The sequence below is a fragment of the Dasypus novemcinctus genome, chromosome 7 (assembly GCF_030445035.2).
Source record: "Dasypus novemcinctus isolate mDasNov1 chromosome 7, mDasNov1.1.hap2, whole genome shotgun sequence".
NCBI classification, from domain to species: Eukaryota; Metazoa; Chordata; class Mammalia; order Cingulata; family Dasypodidae; genus Dasypus; species Dasypus novemcinctus.
The window spans coordinates 66,065,033-66,087,201 of record NC_080679.1 but is presented as its reverse complement, the minus strand read 5'-3'; the positions used below and the strand labels follow the sequence as shown (position 1 = coordinate 66,087,201).

The window sequence follows — 22,169 nt, the reverse complement described above, 5'->3', positions numbered from 1 at the left end:
TACTTCAAATATACTATTCCCGTAGTAAAAAAAAAAAAAAAAATCCAAATGTGCCAATTCACACAATAAATCACAATGACCATGAGGAATAATATAGTAACTCTTATAGACAAGGCTTCAACCTTACTCCCTGTCTATTAATTTATAATAATAAATAAAGCATTTTTATCCACACAATGTTAAAGGGCTTTACCACTTCGGCATCTCTGGACTCAGTGGCTTTATCTTTAAATTGTCAGGTCAAATTGTATGGCCATATCAGTTCTACACTGGGGAAAATTTTTTTAAAACTATACATTCTGAAAGAAACAAATATTGAAAACAACACCTAGGAATAAATACCTTAGACTCTCCATGCATTAGAGCTGCACTGTCCAATGTGTCAACCCTTAGACACATGTGGCTAATTAAATTTAAATAGAATAAAAAATTCAGTTCCTTGGTCATCTTAGCCACATTTTGAGTGCTCAATAGCCGCGTGTAGAGTGTATTAGACATCTCATTTCCATTATTGAGGAAACTTTAACTGGGCAGCTCTGCTTTAGAGGATTTACTTTATATTTGTTTTCCTGTGTGAGCTAATTCACTTTAATAAAAAGCTAAAACCACTGAGCATATTTATATAATAGGTTAATAGACTTGTCAAAGCATCTAAGAACGTCATAGATAATGACTGCAATTAATTGGTAAGCTTGATTCTTCACACCCATGTTTTCAAAATTCCTTAAAATTTGGAGAATTAGGAAAACAGTGAATTTTTTAAAGAGGCACTTTCTCAATATGCAGACTGAGGAATCAAAGCATCACATTTTATTGAGTAATTAGTCTTTCAATAATTCACATGAGTAATAGGTCATTTTGGGGGTTAACCCCTGCTTCCATTATTTCTGACCACACGGTCGACCGACAGATGTCTCACTTGGAAGCACACAACAGAAGACGGGTATCCGTTTCATGTACATCTGTTCCCAAACAGCTTAGGCAGATTAATACTTAGAATGCACCTTGCTCTGCTAAGTCCCACATAATCACTAACTCTTGTTTTAAAATTGTTTTTCCCCTCATTTTCATGTTTTTCCACATTACCTTTCATGTTGCTAAGCTTCTAAAAATAAGTTTATATACACTTAAAGCCCAATAAGATCAGTTTAACTCTTCTTAACACTTTCAAGACCTATTTTGAAACCAGCTTTCTCAGATTTTTTGTTTGCGGCTGTAATTCAGCTGAGCCCAGAGTTGTGTGGGAATACCCCTTTAAAAAATACATAAAGTGAAATGTAACAGAAAAATTGGAAATTGTAAACAATTTTAAATTGGAACCCTAATTTTAATTCTTAAATATTTAAAACATAATAGTCTAATGCTAATCAACTATGTTATAAACTCTTTGCAGAGATGTTTTATAAGAGGATTCTGAAAATGAAATAAAAGATATAGTCATCTTGTCGATCATGAAAAATCTGCTTAAGGCTAGCGTTGAACAGCTCCTTGCTTCCAGAAATGGCTTTTTCCTCTCCAAAAGCAGGGCCTATGCAGAAGAGATTGCCTACCTCTTATCACTGTGCCCTGCAGCCAGGGAAAGGGAGCAAGGAACTTTGCCCCATATTTCCTTTGTGTTTTTTCCAATTAGAAATGCAAGGGCTAGGAAATGCCTGCTGTAAAACTCAACACCCCTCACACACATCAGACAGCTGATCCCACTGATCATGCAAACCTTACTCAGATTTATTTAACTTGACAAAATGGCCTAACACCTATGCCTAAAGAAATAGGTATTTTCTTTAAAATGAAACTCCACAGATGGTCAGAGCTGACAGTACTTAGAACTAATAAAAACCCTACATTTTGCAGGTGAATAGTTTGTAACTCAGAGGGCTTAAATGATTTTCCCCAAAGTCAGTTACACACCTACTTAGCTTCAGAGACAAGATCCCAAGGGTGTCACGGTGCCCACCTCTGAAACCTTTCCTAAGCCACAGATGGGAGCGGATTACAGACAACTTTTTATGCTGAAGTAGGGAGGCTATAAAAGACCCTGTAGTGCTTTTCATACTTCAGACTTTTACCCACCAGTAAATTATAAAGTTAATGTAGTGAATCATAACTAGCACTTGTTTAAAATGAAAGCAGATCATAGAGTGTCTCTCACACAGCAAGGATAAATATTGTTTTAAGAAACTTTTTCTCTTGGAAAAAAATCATGTATTAGCAAAGATATGTGCACAATATTTGTCATTCTCTACAGGGCCCATCATTTCAGAAGATTGCTGAATAGTCAAGCGGGCAGATGCTCCTATCGTGAGATAGCAGAGATAGAGGACCCTCTTTAATCACGGAGATCCCTAAATGGATTGTTCCTCAGATATACCAAAAATAAGAGTTTAAAAGCATCTAATTCTAGCTATTACTAACTCTCCCCATCAGTAGCTTTTCCTATTTGAGAAATAGATTTTTTAAAATTATGCCTCATCACACAGGACAGTAAACAGATCCTGCTTTGGGGGCATACAAAAATACTTGTATCTTCTGCTTAATATAACATTTCAAATAGAAGTTTACCTCTTGTAAGCACATGTTCCCAGAAGTTTTTCCCTGATTGAGATTTAAAACAATGCCAATAATTAGTGATTTTGAAAATATTGAACTCTGAAAATACCTGATCCAGTAACAGCACAAGCTATAGACTAATTTATGAAATATGCAAATTAGCTGGTGGCATCTGTCCATGTCCCCTTTGAGAGCTTTCATCTCTGCTCTTGGCATCTTACCCTCAGTCCCTGGCACCAAGGGGCTTCTGGCTGTCCTTACTGTAGCACTGGACTTGACCTGCCTTTCCTTGGCAAGTTCCCATATCCCTGACTTGTCTGACCTGATTTGGCCTCGAAAAGACACGCTTGATTGCTCTCCCATTGCTTATTTTTGCTCCTCCTAGGTAAAAAAAAAATCTAACTAGATAAAGGACCTTATATTAATATGAATAAATTTATGTATGACTCCACAAGTAAAATCAACAGTGGTATAATTCAAGATTCTAGTAGAAAGACCATGGAACACCATTACAAACAATAAAGATGATATTTTCTGAATAGATGCTGCTTCATGCAATACGCAGTTTAAATTACAGTGGTGGCAACCTGGTCTATCTATGCCCTGTTCAGTGTTTCCTACCCTGCAGGTGAGCAAGGTAGAACTTCCTGCCAAGACCCAGGAGCTTACAAACTAACTGAAGAAACAGTTATATTCAATATACTCAGTCTATGAGATCCAATATGGCTAAAGAGAAAAAGAATAACAACTAATGAATTATTATTTATATGTTTACATTCACTGAAACATCTAATAAAAAAAAGCACAAAGGAAGCAAGTAGCAAGTAGATGGAATAGCAAGGAAAAGGTTATATGGAAAACTACTTCTGTAATTCTTCCTATACAAAGTGGTAAAATACAAGAAAAGTACTGGGGAATGAGGATGAAGAAATAGGCATGTGCTGAGCATGGAAGTAACCTCCATGCCCTGATAAGAAGGGTCTCTAATCCCATTCTACCTCAGTGAGTCAGCAATAGGGCAGTCATATTTCCACTATGCAAAAGAAGAAGCCAAGCAGACAGACTCAGGGTTTTTCACCCACTAACCCATTCAAGGCACTTCCACCTTCATCTTTCATATATTGGGATCCACTCAAGGGTATTTTAAAAAAAAGTTCCAATGTTTTTTTAAAGGGGGGGGGATACCACTCTTCCAGGTGATGAATAAATCATACTAAGCAGTAATCAAATTATAATGCAAATGGAAAAACTAAAGTTCATGAGACCAGTAAACCAGTAACAAATTCATTTACTCAACAAATATTTATTGCTTATGTGCCAGGCATTCTTCAAGGTGTAGCAGGGCACAAAACAGATCGTCCATTTTCCCTGTCTAGATCCAATCTCCATTCCTCTCTAACTGCTGTCACCTGGGAGACCACACTATCTAGACTACACCAAGTGGTTCCCTGGCCCTCCAGCTTCTAGTTGGCTTGGACTATGGTGAAGGTCAGAAAGGAGGGAACTTGGGCACTTATTCCCCACCTCCCTCCCTGTGGGATTGAAGAAGTCAGCCAAACCAAGGCAAAGACCACAGCCCCTCAGGTGACCTCCAGTTCCAGGCAGTTGCTCTTTCCCCTTCCCCTTTTGAGCCTAAGAATGGTATCACCTGCCTATCTATTACTAGTCCCAGGAGTCCCTCACTGTCCCTGCATCTTACCTACCTCTCTATTCATTTTTACCTTTTTTTATTCTTTATTTTCTTTTAAATATTACATTAAAAAAATATGAGGTCCCAATATACCCCCCACCCCACGCACCCCACCTCTCCCACATCAACAACATCTTCCATCATTGCGGCACATCCACTGCACCCAGCGAATACATTCTGGAGCACTGCTGCACCACATGGACAGTGGTCTACATTGTAGTCCACACTCTCCCCCAGTCGACCCAGTGGGCCATGACAGGACACACAACATCCAGCACCCGTCCCTGCAGCATCACCTAGGTCAACTCCAAATCCTGAAAAAGCCCCCACACCATATCTCTTCTTCCATCTCCCTACCATCAGCAGCCACCGTGGCCGCTCTCCACTTCACTACTACAATTTCTTCATTTGCCAATCACAGTAGTTCCCCAGCAGAACACCAGTAGGTCCACTCTAATCCATACTCTATTCCTCCATCTGTGGACCCTGGGATGGTTATGTCCAGTCATCCTCTACATCAAGAGGGGGTTTAGATTCCACATGGATGATGGTTGCAATTTTCCTGCTTGCAGCTGTAGGCACTCTTGGCTCCCTGGTGTGGTGGTTGACCCTCTTCACCTCCCTGTCAGCTGGCAAGTGTAAGTCCAAGAAACCAGAGGGTAGAAGCTGCAAGTCTGCTGGCCATCACATGGACAGTTCAAAGATTCAGATCTCCTGAGTATACACCAACCCAAATGCCAACCACAGGTGCAGTAAAAGTAACAGAAGAGGCATGTGTAAAAAGGTCATATCTGAGTCTAACTCCATCACACTCAGGAACACAAACTCCAAAGTAGGGCCAACTATCATGGCCCTGAACTCCAGAGGCATCTGCCATGACCATAGAACCTGTGGGTCTCTACAGCCCTCAGGAGAACCAGCACATGGGTTTCTATCTACCTTGGCTGCCTCTGGTACCCTCGTGAGACGTGCATAAGCATCACCCCTTTGATGACCTCCCAACTCTTTTTTGGAGACTCATAGCCATATAACCTCACTTCTCCTTTCCATCTCCCCCTTTTATCCAAAGTCAAAAAGCAGTTTTCAATACCTGATATTACATGTAGCCTGAGATATTCTGCTGTTCTGAATTGACCTATTTATTCAAGGTCTTTTTCTAGTTACATCTTCATCTGGTGCTTGGTAGTAATCCTCGGTGCCAGGGAGGCTCATCCCTGGGAGTCATGTCCCATGCTGGAGGGAAGGCAATGCATCTACATGCTGAGCTTGGCTTAGAGAGTGGCCACATTTGAGCAATGTGGAGGCTGTCAGGAGGTAACTCTTAGGCACCCTGCAGCTTTAGGCCTACTTCATATTTCAGGCCAAGGTTCATAATCAGAGCCATCAGTATCAAGGACTTATCGTTGGACCACCCATCTTTGTTGGTCTTTGCCATTGCACTTGGGGGATTGTTGCTGTTCCCATTGGGGAATGTGACAGAGCTCCCCTGGTCAGCAACTCAGCACTCTGTCAGCTGTTGTTTCCAACTGAAACCACTATGAAAATATCCAAACCTTTCTATATACCCTGTATACATGCCCTAGGGAAATCCCTCCCAATTGTGTGCCCCCCACCAATAACACCCCACACAAGTGCTCCTCCCCTGCCTTAGTTGAACCTCTCTTTAGTCCAAAACTTCTTTAAAAAGGAAGCCCAATATATTGCCAGGTTCCACTAATAGTAAAATGGAATATAGTGATGGGTTTGAAGGTTAGATATAGAATACATACTAATTTAGAAATATCAAATAAAGAAAAAATAGATTGGGGTATCAAAAAATGAAAAAATGAAAAGGCTTTGTTTTTGACATTTTACCTTTCATCACTGCTATAGGTGTTGCTCTGTATGTACAGTGGCAAGGCAATTTCTTCCATTTCTTCCTCAGTGTCTACCTCCTTCCTTTTTTCCCTAATTATTAAGTTTGTCTTCACATAAGTTTTAGATCACAGTAATTCACATATACAATATATGGTACTCCCACATATCGAGCATCAAACCCTTTGTCCCTTCCCCAACAATGATCTTTTTACATGTTCATATTATATTTGCTGCAGCTAATGTACAGATATCAAAACAATCACTTTCAAACATGGTTCCATTTGGGTTTACATTGTGGTTTATATTTTAGATTATACAATTTTCTAAATTTTTAGTTATCTTATGTTTTACATTATGGTTTACATTTTAGCCTATAGACTTTTATACATTTTTGGTGTAATTTAATGCATCCTATATCCATCATTGCATGATCTTTTGGAACACTTCCATTGTCCCACAGTTACACTGATTCCATGTATTCAACACCTCTTTCCCCCTCCCCCAGAGCCCACCATGACAATCAATCTTCATTACTTGAAGGACCATTTTCAGAGATACTTGCAAAAATGTTGAGTGCTTGACATACTTGACTGCCCTAACCCATTGGGAGCCACCAATTCTCTCGAGAGATACAATTCCCTCTGTTTGAGAACATCAGTCTTCCCCAGGATGTGGGTATACCTTCACTCTCATTGTATGAGTCTCCATCCAATGATATAACCCACTATGACAATATGAGCACTCACACACTCCCTAGAAGCTTACCCTATGTCATATGCCCACCCCCTTAAGCACCTTAAACAGGTAGCCTTCCGTATTATATTTTCTAAAGAGTTTTCTCTGCATTATAATTTCAACCACATACCTGACAATCTCCTATGTTCAAATGTTCCCCCAACCCTCCCCCCAATTTCTTGGGAAATCTGACCTATCCTCTCCTCCCTACCCCCCCCCTCAAGCCCATTCAGCCCACAAAAGTTATCCCTATGCCCCCATTTTATCCCTTCCCTGTACAAATACTTACCTCCAGCTTTAATGGATTTCACCCAAGTAGGTGTCAACTTGAAACCTTCCTCTACCCCCAACTTTCTTTAAGTTTATCATCCAGTCTCTAGCTCTCTGAGACAGCTTGGTTTACTTATTTCATATCAGAGAGATCATGTAGTATTTGTCCTTCAATGCCTGGGTTGCTTCACTCAACATAAGGTCCTCAAGATTCATCCATGTTATCACATGTGTTTATACTGTATTTGTTCTTATAGCTGAGTAGTATTCCATTGTATGTATATACTAGATTTTATTTGTCCACTCATCTGTTGATGGGCTTTTGGCAATAGTGAATAGTGCTGCTATGAACATTGTGTGCATATATCTGTGTCCTTCTTCTCAGATCTTCTGGGTATATACCCAGCCATGGAATTGTGTCAACAGTCTGTGTCCTTCTTCTCAGATCTTCTGGGTATATACCCAGCCGTGGAATTGCTGGGTCATATGACAAATCTATAGCTAGTTTTTTGAGAAACCGCCAAACTGTCCTCCAGAATGACTGGATCCTTCTGCATTCCCACCAGCAGTGGATGAGTGTTCCCATTCCTCCACAATCTCTCCAACAATTGTAGTCTTCTGATTTTTTGATAGCTGCCAGTCTTATGGGATAAGATGGTATCTCATTGTAGTTTTGATTTGCATTTCCCTAATAGCTAGGGATTTTGAGCATTTTTTCATGTGTTTTTTAGCCATTTGTATATCTTCTTTGGAGAAGTGTCTGCTCAAATCTTTCTCCCATTTTTTTAAATGGGCTGTTTGTCTTTTTATTTTCAAGATATAGGAGTTCTTTATATTTGCAAGATATAATTCTCCTATCAGATATATGGTTACCAAATATTTTCTCCCATTGTGTAGGCTCTCTTTTCACTTTCTTTTTTTTTAAAGATTTCTTTATTTAATTCTCCCCCTCCCCCGGTTGTGTGTTCTCCGTGTCTATTTGCTGTGTCTTGTTTCTTTGTCCGCTTCTGTTGTCATCAGCAGCACGGGAAGTGAGGGCGGTGCCATTCCTGGGCAGGCTGCACTTTCTTTCGCGCCGGGCGGCTCTCCTTATGGGGCGCACTCCTTGCCCGTGGGGCTCCCCTACGTGGGGGACACCCCTGCATGGGGGACACCCTTGCGTGGCAGGGCACTGCTTGCAGCACATTAGCACTGCGCATGGGCCAGCTCCACACGGGTAAAGGAGGCCCAGGGTTTGAACCGCGGACCTCCCATGTGGTAGACGGACGCCCTAACCACTGGGCCAAGTCCGTTTCCCTCTTTTCACTTTCTTGACAAACTCCTTTGAGGTGCAGAAGGCTTTATTTTGAGAAAGTCCCATTTATCTATTTGTTCTTTTGCTACTCGTGCTTTTGGTGTGAAGTTCATGAAGCCATTTCCTAATACAAGGTCCTGTAGATGCTTCCCTACATTGCTTTCCAAGGTCTTTACGGTTTTGGTTCTTATATTTAGGTCTTTGATCCATCTTGAGTGGATTTTTGTATAAGGTGTGAGTTGGTAATCCTCTTTCATTCTTTTACATATGGATATCCAGTTCTCCAGGCACTATTGGTTGAAGAGGCCATTCTCTCCCAGTTGAGAGGGTTTGGTGGCCTTGACAAATATTATATGACTGTATATATGAGGATCTGTATCAGAACTCTCAATTCAGTTCCATTGGTCAGTGTGTCTATCCTTGTGCTAATACCATGCAGTTTTCACTACTGTAGCTTTGTAGTATGTTTTGAAGTTAGGTAGTGTGATTCCTCCAATTTCATTTTTCTTTTTCAATATGTTTTTGGCTATTCAGGGCCTCTTTCCTTTCTAAATAAATTTCATAGTTAGTTTCTCTAGTTCATTAAAGAATGATGTGTTGATTTTTATTGGGATTGCATTGAATGTGTAGATCAGTTTTGGTAGAATAGACATCTTAGTAATATTTAGTCTTCCTATCCATGAACAGGGAATATTCTTCCATTTATTTAGGTCTTCTTTGATTTCCTTGGACAGTGTTGTGTAGTTTTCTTTGTATAAGTCTTTTTCTCTTTAGTTAAATTTATTCCTAGGCTTTTGATTTCTTAATTTACTATTGTGAATGGTATTTCATTCCTGATTTTCCCCTAGATTGCTCATTATTGGTGGACAGAAATTCTACTGATTTTTGAGCATTGATCTTGTAACCTGCGACTTTACTGAACTCATTAATAAGTTCTAGAAACTTTGTTGTACACTTCTCAGGGTTTTCTGTGTATAGGATCATATCATCTGCAAATACTGAAATTCTGACTTCTTCCTTTCCAATTTGGATGCCTTTTATGTCTGGTTCTTGCCTCAGTGCTCAAGGAAGTACTTCTAAGACTCTGTTAAATAGGAGGGGTGATAGTGGGCATCCTTTCTTGTTCCTGATCTTAGAGGGAAAGATTTTAGGATTTCACCATCGTAAATGATGTTAGCTGTGGGTTTTTCATATATACTCTTTATCATGTTCAGAAACTTTCCTTCTATTCCGATCTATTGCAGTGTTTTCATCAAGAAAGGGTGCTATATTTTGTCAAATGCTTTTTCTGCATCTATAGATATGATCATGTGATTTTTTTTTCTTCAATCTGTTTATGTCGTGTATTACATTATTGATTTTCTTATGTTGAAACATCCTTGCATACCAGGAATGAATTCCATTTGGTCATGGTGTATAATTTGTTTAATGTGTTGTTGAATATGATTAGCAAGTATTTTGTTGAGGATTTTTGCATCTAGGTTCATTAGAGAGATTGGTGTGTAATTTTCCTTTCTTGTGGTGTCTTTGTTTGGCTTTGGTACTAGAGTAATGTTTGCATCATGGAATGAGTTAGGCAATGTTCCTTCTGTTTTGATTTTTTGGAAGAGTTTAAGCAAGATTTGTGTTGGTTCTTTCCAGCATGTTTTGTAGAATTCAGCTGTGAAGCCATCTCACCCAGGGCTCTTCTTAGTTGTGAGGTTTTTAATGACTGATTCTATCTCTTTACTTGTGATTGGTTTGTTGAGATCATCAACTTGTTCTTTTGTCAACATAGGCTGTTCATGTGTTTCTAAGAATTTGTTTATTTCCTCTAAATTGTCATTTTTGTTGGAATATAGTTTTTCATAGTATCCTATTATGATAGTCTTTATTTCTGTGGGATCAGTGGTGATATCTCCTTTCTCATTTCTTATTTTGTGTATTTGCATCTTCTCTTTTTCTTTGTTAATCTAGCTAAGGGTTTGTCAATTTTATTGATCTTCTCAAAGAACCAGCTCTTGGTTTTGTTTATTTTTCAAGTGCTTTCTTATTTTCTATTTCATTTAGTTCTGCTCTGAACTTTGTTATTTCTTTCTTTCTTCTTTCTTTGGGGTTAGTTTGTAGTTTCTTACTAATTCCTCCAAGTGTGCAGTTAGTTCTTCAATTTTAGCTCCTTCTTCTTTTTTGATATATTAATTTATGGCTATAAATTTCCCTCTCAGGACTGCTTTTGCTGCATCCCATAAGTTTGGATATGTTGTGTTATCATTTTCATTAGTTTCAAGGTAGTTATTAATTTCTTTTGAGATTTCCTCCTTGACCCACTGTATTGTTTAACTTCCAAATCTTGGTGCTGAATCTGGGTCTCTGGCCCTTGCAGATTTCCAGCTTCACTCCACTGCGGTCAGAGAAATTATTTTATCTATTTCAATCTTTTGGAATTCACTGAGACTTTCTTTGTGGCCTAGCATGTGGTCTATCTTGGAGAATGATCCATGTGCACTTGAGAAGAATGTATATCCTGCTATATTTGGGTGTAATGTTCTGTATATGTCTATTAGGTCCAGCTCCTCTAATTTAGTGTTCAAAGTCTTCGTTTCTTTATTGATTCTCTTTTGAGATGTTCTATCCAAAGTTGACAGTGGTGTATTAAAGTCCTCCATATAATTGTACAGACATCTATGCCTTCGCTTAGTTTTTCCAGTGTTTCCCTCAGTATTTGGAGGCACCCTTGTTAGGAGCATAAATATTTATGATTGTTCATTCTTGTAATATTATCCCTTTCACTAATATGTAGTGACCATCTTTGTCTCTCACAATTGTTTTGCATTTAAAGTCTATTTTGTCTGATATTAATATAGCTACTCCTGCCCTTTTTTGGTTATTGTTTGCTTGTAAGATTGTTTTCCAGCCATTCACTTTCAACCTCCTTGAATCCCTGGGTCTAAGTTGTGTTTCTTGCAGACAGCGTATAGATAGGTCATATTTCCTTATCCAATCTTCCAGCCTGAGTCTCTCGACAGGTGAGTTTAATCCATTGACATTCAGTGTTATTACTTTCAAGGAATTAATTATTTTAGCCATATTTTCTTTGGATTTGTGTTTGTCATATTCTGTTTGATTTTCTTTTTCTGTTTTTGTCTTTTTAGTTGCTCTTACATTCTTCTCCAACTCTTTCTCTCTCGTTTTTTTCTTTCTTCCTGCAGAACTCCCTTTAGTATTTCTTGAAGGACAGGATTCTCGTTGGCATACTCTCTTAGTTCTGTTTATTTGTAAATATTTTGAACACTCCATCATTTTTGAATGCTAACTTTGCTGGGTAGAGTATTCTCAGATGGAAATTTTTTTCTTTTAGTACCTTGACTATGTCATACCTCTGTCTTCTTGCCTCCATGGTTTCAGATGAGAAATCAGCACTTAATCTTATGGAGCCTCCTTTGTATGTGATGGTTCTCTTTTCTCTTGCTGCTTTTAGTATTTTCTCTTTGTCTTGAGCATTGGATAACTTGACAAGTATATGTCTTAGGATAGGCCTGTTGGGATTTATGCTGTTTGGGGTGTGTTATGTTTCCGGCCTGTACATCCATCTCCCTCAATAGGTTTGGGAAGTTTTCAGCCATTACTTCCTCCAACATCCTCTCTGTCCCCTTTCCCTTCTCCTCTCATTCTGGGATGCCTATAATATGTATGTTTGTGCATTTTACATTGTCATTCAGGTCCCTAAGTCCCTGCTGGATTTTTTCTATCTTTTTATCGACCAGTTCTACTATCTGTTTGATTTCAGATATACTGTCTTCCACATCACTTAATCTCTCCTCTGCCTCTTTAAGTCTGCTGTTATTTGCTGAGACTGTGTTTTTGGTTTCTTGAATTGTGCTGCTCATCACCATCATATCTGTTATATTTTTGTGTATAATTGCAATTTCTTCTGTATTCTCTCCAATTGTTTTCTTCATATTCTTAATCTCTTCCTTCACCTCATCAAATTGGTCCCTAATATATATTTTGAGATCTTTAATTACTTGTTCGATGTTCTGCTCTTCTTCCTGGTTTTTAGTTTGTTCATTGGATTGGGGCATGTTTTCCTGATTATTGCTTTGGTTTATAGTTTTTTGTTGCTGTCTGGTCATCATTTTATCTTGATGAGTTTATTCAGTTGCTTAGCTTCTTGGTCTAGCTTGGAGTTTAATTAGTTGTTGTTTTTACATGTGTGTTAAGTCTTCTCTTTGTCACTTTGTTCTTCTTATTCTATTACCTTGTTGTTAGCTAAGTTCACTTAAAGGAAAATATTAGGGCCAGAGAAACCAAAAGGAGTAGGAAAAGAAAATGTAGTATTGATAGTAAATATTAACAGAGGAACCATTTGAGATCTAAAAGAATGGATATTAGACTCATATAAGGTATGTAGAGTTATAACAGTAAGAAAAGTAGAGTACATATAATGAGACAATAAGCTGAATATAGAGAGGAATATAGTGTGAATTAAAAGGCCAGTGTGTTCAGGAGAGAGGGAAAGAGAAAAGAAAGGACAATAGTATAAAGAGTGAACAGAAGACAGAAAACAGTACAAAGGTGTTAGAAGTAAAAAGTCAGAAAAATAGGGGATCAAACAAAGAGAGGTGCAATATAAGAGAAACAATAAATGATGGAGGATGGAAAAATGTAGAGGAAAGGGCATAGTATTGGTGGCCAAAATCAACACACACAGAAGAGAGTAAATGTAGGATGAGGAAATACAGCAAATGTGAAGTGCTCCCTGCAGCACCTAATGTTAAAAGAATAAAAAGGAAGAGGAAGAAACAAAGAGAGAGGTAAAAAAGGGACAAAAGGGAGTGGGGACAGAAGCAAGAAAAAGAAAAACAGAAAAAAAGAAAGAAAGAAAGAAAAAAGGGCCTTGGGGGAATAAAGAGGAAGGAAAAACAAGATAAACCAACCAAGTATTAGGGAAAGTTTCAAGCAAGGAATCCTCTTTGTAGCTAAAAAAATGTTTAGGGATCTGACATTCCCCTTTTCCCTTCCTCACTTCCCTCTCTCCCAGGCAGCAGAAAAGCTGCCTGGGAGGTCCGGTAGGAGATTCAAGTGGGTCCTTGTTGAACCAGCTCCACACAGAAAACAATGACTCTTAATTTCCAGAGGGCATGCACCCACACCTTACCAGGAACCCCAAGTATGCTATTGGAAGTTTGGAAAGCACCTCCCTCAGTCTCTCTCCTTTAGGTGTGCTATGAGAGGGCTTGTTGATTTTCTGACTCCACCTTTTCCCAGGACCAGTTTCCTATCCCAGGGTATTTAGGTGAATTGGGCTTTCTCAGCAGATTCACCACTCCTCTCTTTTCAGACTATCCCTAAGCCAGCCGGTATGCTTCTCCAAGCACAAACAACAACACACACACACAAAACAAACAAAAAAACAAAAGGGGGGGGGAAACACCAGAAAATCTAACCCATATTAGCCAGGCTCCTGTACTGCACCTCCCACCAAATCCCTCCCACCCACAGAATCAGTCCAAAACCAGAGGGCTAGGACAATCCTTGACCTCTGGGAGCACTGAACTGAGGAAAGGGAGGTATGGGACACTGCAGACCCAGGGTATGTAGGTCCATGGAAAATGGGCTACAGGGGCTCAGGGGACACGGACCTGGGGACCATGCATCCAGGGACCACGGGGCCCAGAAATGCCACTGCACAATCGACAGTTCTCAAGGAACACCGCAGCAGCCAGCCCCAAGGAGAAGCGTCCTGCCAGCCCACAGCTTCCAACCTCTGCACTTGTAAGGTGCAATTCTACCTTTAGCAAGTACCACCTCTGTCACTGTCTCTCCAAATCAACGTCCATACACCCTCTTCCCTGCAATCCCCCAAGACCGCCCACTCCATCAGACTCCAACCCCACTCTGCCACCTCTTTGCAGGAGAGACCTTAAGGTACACTCACTCAGATGCCATCTTGCCCCACCTCCCTGTCTATTCTTATTGCCTTTTAAGAACTCTTCAAGTTTACCTTAATATGAACACAATATCTATTTCCTATTTGGGCTCTCAATAACACAAGTTTATATTCAAGTGGGGTGGAGGTGGGTAGGGGAAGGACAGAGAAAAAAATAAAGAACATTAGAAGATACATCATTGAGGAATTATTACAAGCAGTAAAGGGAGGTAAAGAAAATAAAGGAGAAAATAATTTTAAATAGGTTATCAAAGAAAACCTAAGAAGATAACATTTAAGCAAGACTCAAAGGAACTGACAAGGGAAGTGAACGTGGCTCAAGTGATAAGGCCTCCACCTACCATATGGGAGGTCCCAGGTTCAATCCCTGGGGCCTCCTGGTGAAAAAGAAGAGGAGAAACCATGCCCACATGGTGAGCCGAGTGTCTGCACATGAGCCAAGTGCCCATGTGGGTGCTTGAGCAGCAAGCCGAGGTCCTGTGCAGTGAGCCAAGTGCCAACATGAGTGCCCATATGGTGAGCTGAGTGCCTGTGCAAGTGAGTCATGCAGCAAGATGATGATGCAACAGAAAAGAGACAAAAGGGAGAGTCAAGGTGAAGTACAGCAGAGACCAGGAACTGAGGTGGTGCAATGGACAGGGAACCCTTCTCCACATCAGAGGTCCCCAGGATCAAATCCCAGTGAAACCTAGAGGAGAGAGAGGAGAAGACAAAAAGAGAAATAGATACAGAAGATCACACAGAAAATGGACACAGTAGCAAAAAAACAGCAGGGCAGGGCAGGGGGAGGAGAAAATAAATAAATAAATAAATAGATAAATAAATAAATAGGAATTGAAGAGTAGTACAAATAAGAGTACATAAAGGTTTTGGGGGGATTTTGCTTTGTTTTTGGGGAGGTTTTGGACCACAGAAGGGTCACAACTCTGGAAGGGGAGGATCACTTGTGCAGGGTATCAGTGATGGGGGATGTGCACCTGGGCATGCCTTTGGCATATGAATATGTTCAAGTGTTCATGAGGCACTGTCTTGATGAGTGGAGACCCACACAATAACCAAAAGAATAATGAATTCCCATCCTGGAAAGTCCTGCTACATTCTCTAATAGAGCTGCAAGAATTCCCCAAGTACATGGGCAGTACTTAATGAAGGAAGACAGACCATTTTGTCAGGCTGTTGATATTGATGGTTGTACTTATGAGCATTGTTCTTGTGAAACTGAAACTTAACCTCATGTTATATATTGCCTAAAAGTTACCTCCTGAAAGCCTCCTTGTTGCTCAAATGTGTCCTTTAAGCCAAACTCAGTGTATAAATGCACTAGCTTCCCCCTGCTGTGGGACATGACTCCCAGGGATAAGCCTCCCTGGCACCAAAGGATTATTACCAAGCTACAACTAGCAATGCATTTGGAAAAAGACCTTGACCAAAAGGGGCAAATATTAAATACAGATTACTTGTTATGGCTAAGAGATTTAAAAGTGAGTTGGGAGGTCATTCCAGAGGTTATGTTTATGCATGTCTCAGGAGGATCTCACTGATTGCCACAGTAAATACTGCCTAAAACAAAGGAGGCTCCTGAGGGCTCTAGAGACATCTAGACACTATAGGCAGTGCAGACAATTTCAGGAATTCAGCACCCTGTCAGTGGGACTTACTTTGGAATATATGCTCCCCAATTAACAGAGTTAGACTCATAATTCCCCTACACATGGCTCTTCTGCCCCTTTTATTTGAACTTATAATTAGCACTATACTTGTTAACTATATATCCAGAGACTTAAATCATCATATCTATTCAAATGCCAGTTGAGCCCTAAATCTCAATACCTACTCTCCAGTTATTGGATTCACCCAGGACAACTAACAAAATGATGATGATGGACAACCCCCATCCCAAAAAGCCAGAGTATCCACAACTGCAAGCAAGACAGTTTCATCCATCTGCCCCATGGGATCTAAGCCCTCTGTCAATCAGAAACAGAGTGGGCTTTACCATCCCAAATTCCTTAGTATTAAGGAATAAGCAAACATTAAGGGGAAAATGGAACTATCAACTAAAGTAGACTTATTATTCTAGCAATGGAAGAGTTTGTATCATTGATATAAAGGCAGTGACCACCAGAGGTTTTGAGAGAAGGGAGAGGGATGAATAGGTGTAACATGGGGCATTTGTGGGACATTGGAATTGTTCTGCATTTCATTACAATGATGGTTAAAGGCCATTATACCTTTTGTCAAAACCTATAAAATTGTGCAGTACAAAATATAAACTATAAAGTAAACTATAGACCATGATTAGTAGCAGTGCTTCAATATGTGTTCATCAGTTATAACAAAGGTATCACACTAATGAAAGATGTTGCTAATGGGGAGAAATAGGGGAGGGGGAAGAGGTAGGGTATATGTTAATCCTCTTTCTTTTTGCTGTAACATTTTTGTCATCTAAAGTTTCTTTCAAAATAAAAAAAATTTTAAGGAGTAAATAAAGGCCTGAGTGAGGGCAGTGATTGGTTGGACAAAGAAGGGAGGTAGATTTAGAAATGCATAGCAAAGACTGGGTAAGATCAGTGGTCAATTAGTAGTGAATGAAGGAAAGAAGGGTTACTGGGTTACATAACATTAGAGAAAACTCTAAACACCCTTCCACATATTAAGCCGGAATACCATTTTCTATTTGCATATATAATCACATGATCTATCCAGTGTAAACTACAAGGAATTCTAGCCCTCATCCTAATCACAGGACCATAACTTACACACCTCTAAAAGAACAAAGTATCTTGATGACTGAATATTTAGTGACTGCCATAAAAGTGATAGGGAAAACAAAACCAGGACCTATTCTAAGAAGCAAAAAAAAGTACTGTTGCAAAAAACATAAATAATTTGTGTGACTCCCAAGTTGACATGTCCAGGAAATACTTGAGGTCAGGACTGGAGACAGAGTTTTGGATGTTTAAGCCTGAGGACAGATGACTACAGCAATGGATGATACTGCCCAGAGATCACTGTGACCAAACACAGTCCATACCAGACTATTTTGGGAACACGAAAATTTGCCAAGCCCATGGAATAAAGGTCCCATGAGAGACATTGACAAACCAGGTACTGGTGGTATCATAGAAGCCAAGGGAGCAGAGTAGAGTCAAAGCCAAGTAAGGAGAAATCCAAGAAGGTTAGAACTGAATTTTTTTTTCCATTTGATTAGACAATTAGAAAGCCTCTGCTGACCTTTCCTGGAAGAGTTTTCAGTAGAGAGTAAGGACAAAGCCGGTCTCAGATGGTTGAGAAATAATTAAGAGGTTAATAAATGTAGGCCATGAGAGCTTATCAGGTAACATAAGGAAAGAGGTTGGACAGTATCTAAGGAGAAGTTCACAGGATCAGGCAGGGACCGTGCTTAAATGAGAGCTGGTAGAGAACTGACTGAATCTGAGGAAGAGGTTATGACAGGTTAGGCAAATTCCAGGGTAATATAGAAGAAAGGGGATAGTTGGCTTTGAAGAGATGACAAACATCTGTGATGTGGCCATGGGCAGCAGCAAAAAAAAATGGAATGAAAGTAAAACTCACCAAAATGGAAGGGGTCTAGAAAGTCTAAAGCTTCACTATTGAATGTGTTATCACCATTACAGTTGCAGGACTGAGGATAGAGGGAGACTGCGAGCTAAATGACAACACTTTAAATAAATTTGGGAGAGAAGCTGGAAAAATCTTCATGCTTTCTATTAAATAAAATCTGAACTCCTAAACTTGGTTGTAGGCCTCTCCTCACTCTGGCATCTACTAATATTTGTTAAGTGTTCTCCCCCTGCTACATTTTAACAGAAATGAAAGTCTCCTTGAAGGCAGAGATTAGGTCATTTTGTATTTTCATAGCCTCTAACAAGGTGTCTTTGTACTAAGTCAGTATCAATAAGCAAATTTATTTAGGGAATAACTGCTAATCAGGTATCTTTTTTTTTAAAGATTTTATTAATTTATCCCCCCCATTCCCCGTTGTTTGCACTTGCTGTCTGCTTTGTGTCCATTTGTTGTGTGCTCATCTTCTTTTTAGGAGGCATCAGAATCCAAACCCAGGACCTCCCATGTGGGAGGGAGGCACCCAATCACTTGAGTCACATCTGCTTCCCATCAGGTTAATATCTTGATCATTAGATCTAATACACTAAACTTCTCTTGTCAAAAGAAAAAAAAATGTTGATTTATAGGTTTTCCTCACTTCTGTTGGAGAGAGGCTAACCACCATTATTCCAGTCACAATTGAACCTAATAAAGAGAACTACAATCACTATGGTAATGCTAAATTACCCTGCTGTCAAGACCATCAGTTGAAATATCACCAGTAACAACCCTCAAAATATCTGTTTTTGCTCATTACTTAAGATGGGAAATTAGGGAAAAGTTCACATGGTATTTTATTTCATCACTGAAAACAACCAAGGCACTGTGAGATTTGAAAACTGGATGGGCATGTAGACATCTCATATCAATAATGCCCCGAGGCTCCCCCACCCTACACTATCCTGGGATAGAGCAGTCACCCACCAACTAACAGCAATCATGCTCTCTCTCCCTACCACATCCTCTGAGGCACAGTAAACTTCCTCCATTTTCTGGCGCAATTTCATATTTTACCATTCATATCAAAGTTAATTCCACAACAAGGAGTACTGGTCACATTTAAACATACCACCTCTTAATATGTCCACTTTTCATTTCTTTTCCCATTATCACATTACCTAAGTAAAACATCTCTTGGTTTCTTCTTTAAACAGATTTACTTATTAAATCTGGTGCCTAAAGTGGTCTGAATGCTAAATGTTTATTTCAAAGAAGTGGAACACCTGTATCAAGGAAAAGAAAACCAAGGAGTTTGAGGGCAAAATTAAATATAAAAAATGAGCACTTATAAATGAGCACTTGACAGTTATGAAACTGTCAAGACGTCTTTAAATTCTTCCACCAATAGAGCTAATCAAACCTAATTTTCCTCAATCACTCCCACTCAATATAAAACAGCATTTTCTCACGTCATTTACTTTCTCTAGAAACAGCATTACACTGATTTGTAGACCCTCTCACTGCACAAGGTTTCATTATAGTTCTATAGTATTTCAGCTTCTTTGTAGGTTAAACTGGCTTCTGTGGGATATCTAAACTCTAAAGCTCCATATGTAAGTTTCTATATTCCAAACTCCAAACTGACTTAAAAGATATAAAAAATAATTCTATTTCGATATCCCAAGCTTTGCCTTCAAAGGTTCAACAAAATATTCCTCCCTCATTATAAGAACACTTGAAAATATTCTAGTTAGCATCAAAGATACTTTTAGATGTGAGAGTGCATGGCATGTGCAGTACCAGCAGAATTCACACTACTAAGCAGGGATTAGTCCCATAACTAGTCCCTGACTAGTCGATTTCATTTCATCAGGTTTCTGTAGAAGAGACTTTAAAACAGTGCCTTGTTTTCTAATTTTGTAACATTAATAGCCTATTATAATAGTAGCACTTAATAGTCTTGTTTTCCAACTAGGGAATGAAATATTTTTATTTTGTTGATTATTTACTTTCATAAATTTGTATTTAGTGAGATGAGGCTATATACCACATCTCAATTTTTTGCCCTAAATTATCTCTAGACTAAGACTTGGAAATATTTCTATTGCAAACAACAGCATGTTAACAGTGTCTAAATAAAATTTTAAGTCAATAAAAGGTAAACGCAAGGAAATAGCATGAATGCTTTTTGCACAAAACGTAACCATCCCAAAATTGTGATCCAATTTAACGTCAACATTCAAAAATCAAGGGTTGAGACTGAGCCTGAAGAAGCCTTGATTCTAACCACTGCCAAAGAATATGAGAGTTGGAAAACCCGTGAGGGACCTACTCCTTAGCACTAGGTTAAACTATCACAAGTCAGCAAAATGAGAGTAGGATTTAGTCAGAACCTATCTGTAGATACATTCTGGAAATGGCTTATACTTTCAGCACAACGCCAAAGTGGTGGACTAAAACCTCAATTTGGGGTGGGAGGGGGCGGTAGGCGACTTTCCCGCGTTTTGTTAACACCGCCCCTTTGGGCCTCAATTCTTTCTTTGGCGACGCAGAGCCAAAGCAGAACGTGACGTTGGTCCTGTGAAAGAATCCAGAGGCGCGAAGCCTGGAGGGAGGGAGCAGGTGGCGGGAGGACCCTGGGGCTTGCTCAGTTTTCCCGCGTAGGGAGGCGAGGCGGTGGCTAGGAGACGCCGAGGCCCCGCGGCGCAGAGGAGGGGCGGGCGCGAGGAGTCCGGGTGTGCGTGGGGAGGGGAGGGGGGGCGCCGGCGCCCCAGCACTCACCTGCAGGGCGCTCCGGTAGGATAGGTCTCCACCTCAGGGCCCGCTTGCTGAGCACCACGTCGCAGCTGCCCCTCCCGATCTCGAAAATGCCGCGCAGCAGGATCTGCTCCGCCGCCGCCCCCGGCTGCTGCCGGGACTGTACCGGCGCCCCCGCCGCCGGGCGCGCGTCTTCCTCCCCGCCGCCCTCTAGGGCGCTCACCCGGCCCCGGCGCCTCCCCCGGGACATAGCAGAGCCGCAGGCCGGGCCCCAACCAGGGGTCCGCTGGAGGCCCGGGACCAGGAGAAGGTGGAAGCCGCGGCAGCCACCGCTCCAGCTGCGTCCCGCGCTGCCACAGCAACCGCGCTCAGGGCTGAAACCCAGGAGTGAGGCGGGGCGGGCAGGCGGGGCCGGCCCTGAGCTAGTCAGCACCTCGGCCCGCCAGCCTCTCCTCTCAGCTACTCGCTACAAAACGACCCCGCTCTGGAGAAAGAACAGGTGGTTCCCTCGGCAATGTCTCTACTGACCAAACCGGGACTTAACACAGTGCGTTACTGGTAGTTGTAGAAACCAACGCTTCTCAAACTTTTAACTTCCATTCACATCACCGGGTGATCTTACTAAACTGAAGATTCCTCTTTAATAGGTCTGGGCTGGGTCATTTTTAAAAAGTTACACAGTGCTACTGATGCCTCAATTTGAGTTGCAATAAAAGCCTCTCTTTCTTGCCTTCTTTCCAGTGTGAGCTCTCTGAGAGTAAAGTGGTGCTTTCCAATCTTGTTTGCATGCCTTCAAGAGTTGATTGTAAAAGACCTTGACCAAAAGAGGAAAAGGGTAAAGACGAATGAGTTTATATAGCTAAAAGACTTCACAGTGAGCGGGAGATCATTCCAGAGGTTATGCTTATGCACTTCTCAGCGGATCTCATTGATTGCCACAGTAAATATTACCTCAAATAGAGGCGCTCCTGAGGGCTACTGGAGACATCCAGACACTACAGCCAGGGCTGACAGCTCAGGAGTTTGGCACCCTGCCAGTAGGCCTTACCTTGGAATTTATATTTCCCAGTGTGACAGTTCGACTCAGTTGTGGTTTTCCTGCACATGGCTCTTCTGCCCCTTATATTTGAGCCTACAGTTAATACTAGAGTTAGTATTTTTATGTCCAAGAGACGTAAATCTTTAGGCTCTCCATCTGCCAGTCAGGTCCTCAATCTCAACAGAGTTGCAAGACCAACTCTCTAGGTCATTCGACTCACCCCGGATACCTAACAAGGAAATGATGGTGGACAATGACCATCCCAAGAAACAGAGTCTACAACTGCAAGCAAGATAGTCCCATCCATCTGCCCCATGGGATCTAAGCCCTCTCAATTAGAGGCAGAGTGGGCATCCATTCCAGAATCCTCAGGATTGGGAAATGAATAATGGACTGGAGTTAGACTTACTGGTATTCTACTGTAGACTTACAGTTATTCTAGCAATGGAAGAGCTTTTATCCTTGATGTGGAGGCTATGGCCAC

At 40.6% G+C, this 22,169-nt stretch overlaps 1 protein-coding gene across 4 annotated transcripts in view; it reads right to left on the bottom strand.

The window, feature by feature from the left end:
• CERKL (CERK like autophagy regulator) overlaps window positions 1–20,981 on the bottom strand; it is a 198,448-nt gene extending 177,467 nt beyond the window's left edge. For all 4 annotated transcript variants that reach the window (XM_004476869.5, XM_004476870.5, XM_004476873.5 and 1 more), the window contains exon 1: window positions 20,671–20,981. In XM_004476869.5, coding sequence (XP_004476926.2) covers window positions 20,671–20,896 — 226 coding nt within the window. In that variant the 5' untranslated portion in view covers window positions 20,897–20,981. The remainder of the gene's footprint in view (window positions 1–20,670) is intronic.
• Window positions 20,982–22,169: the final 1,188 nt, after the last annotated feature.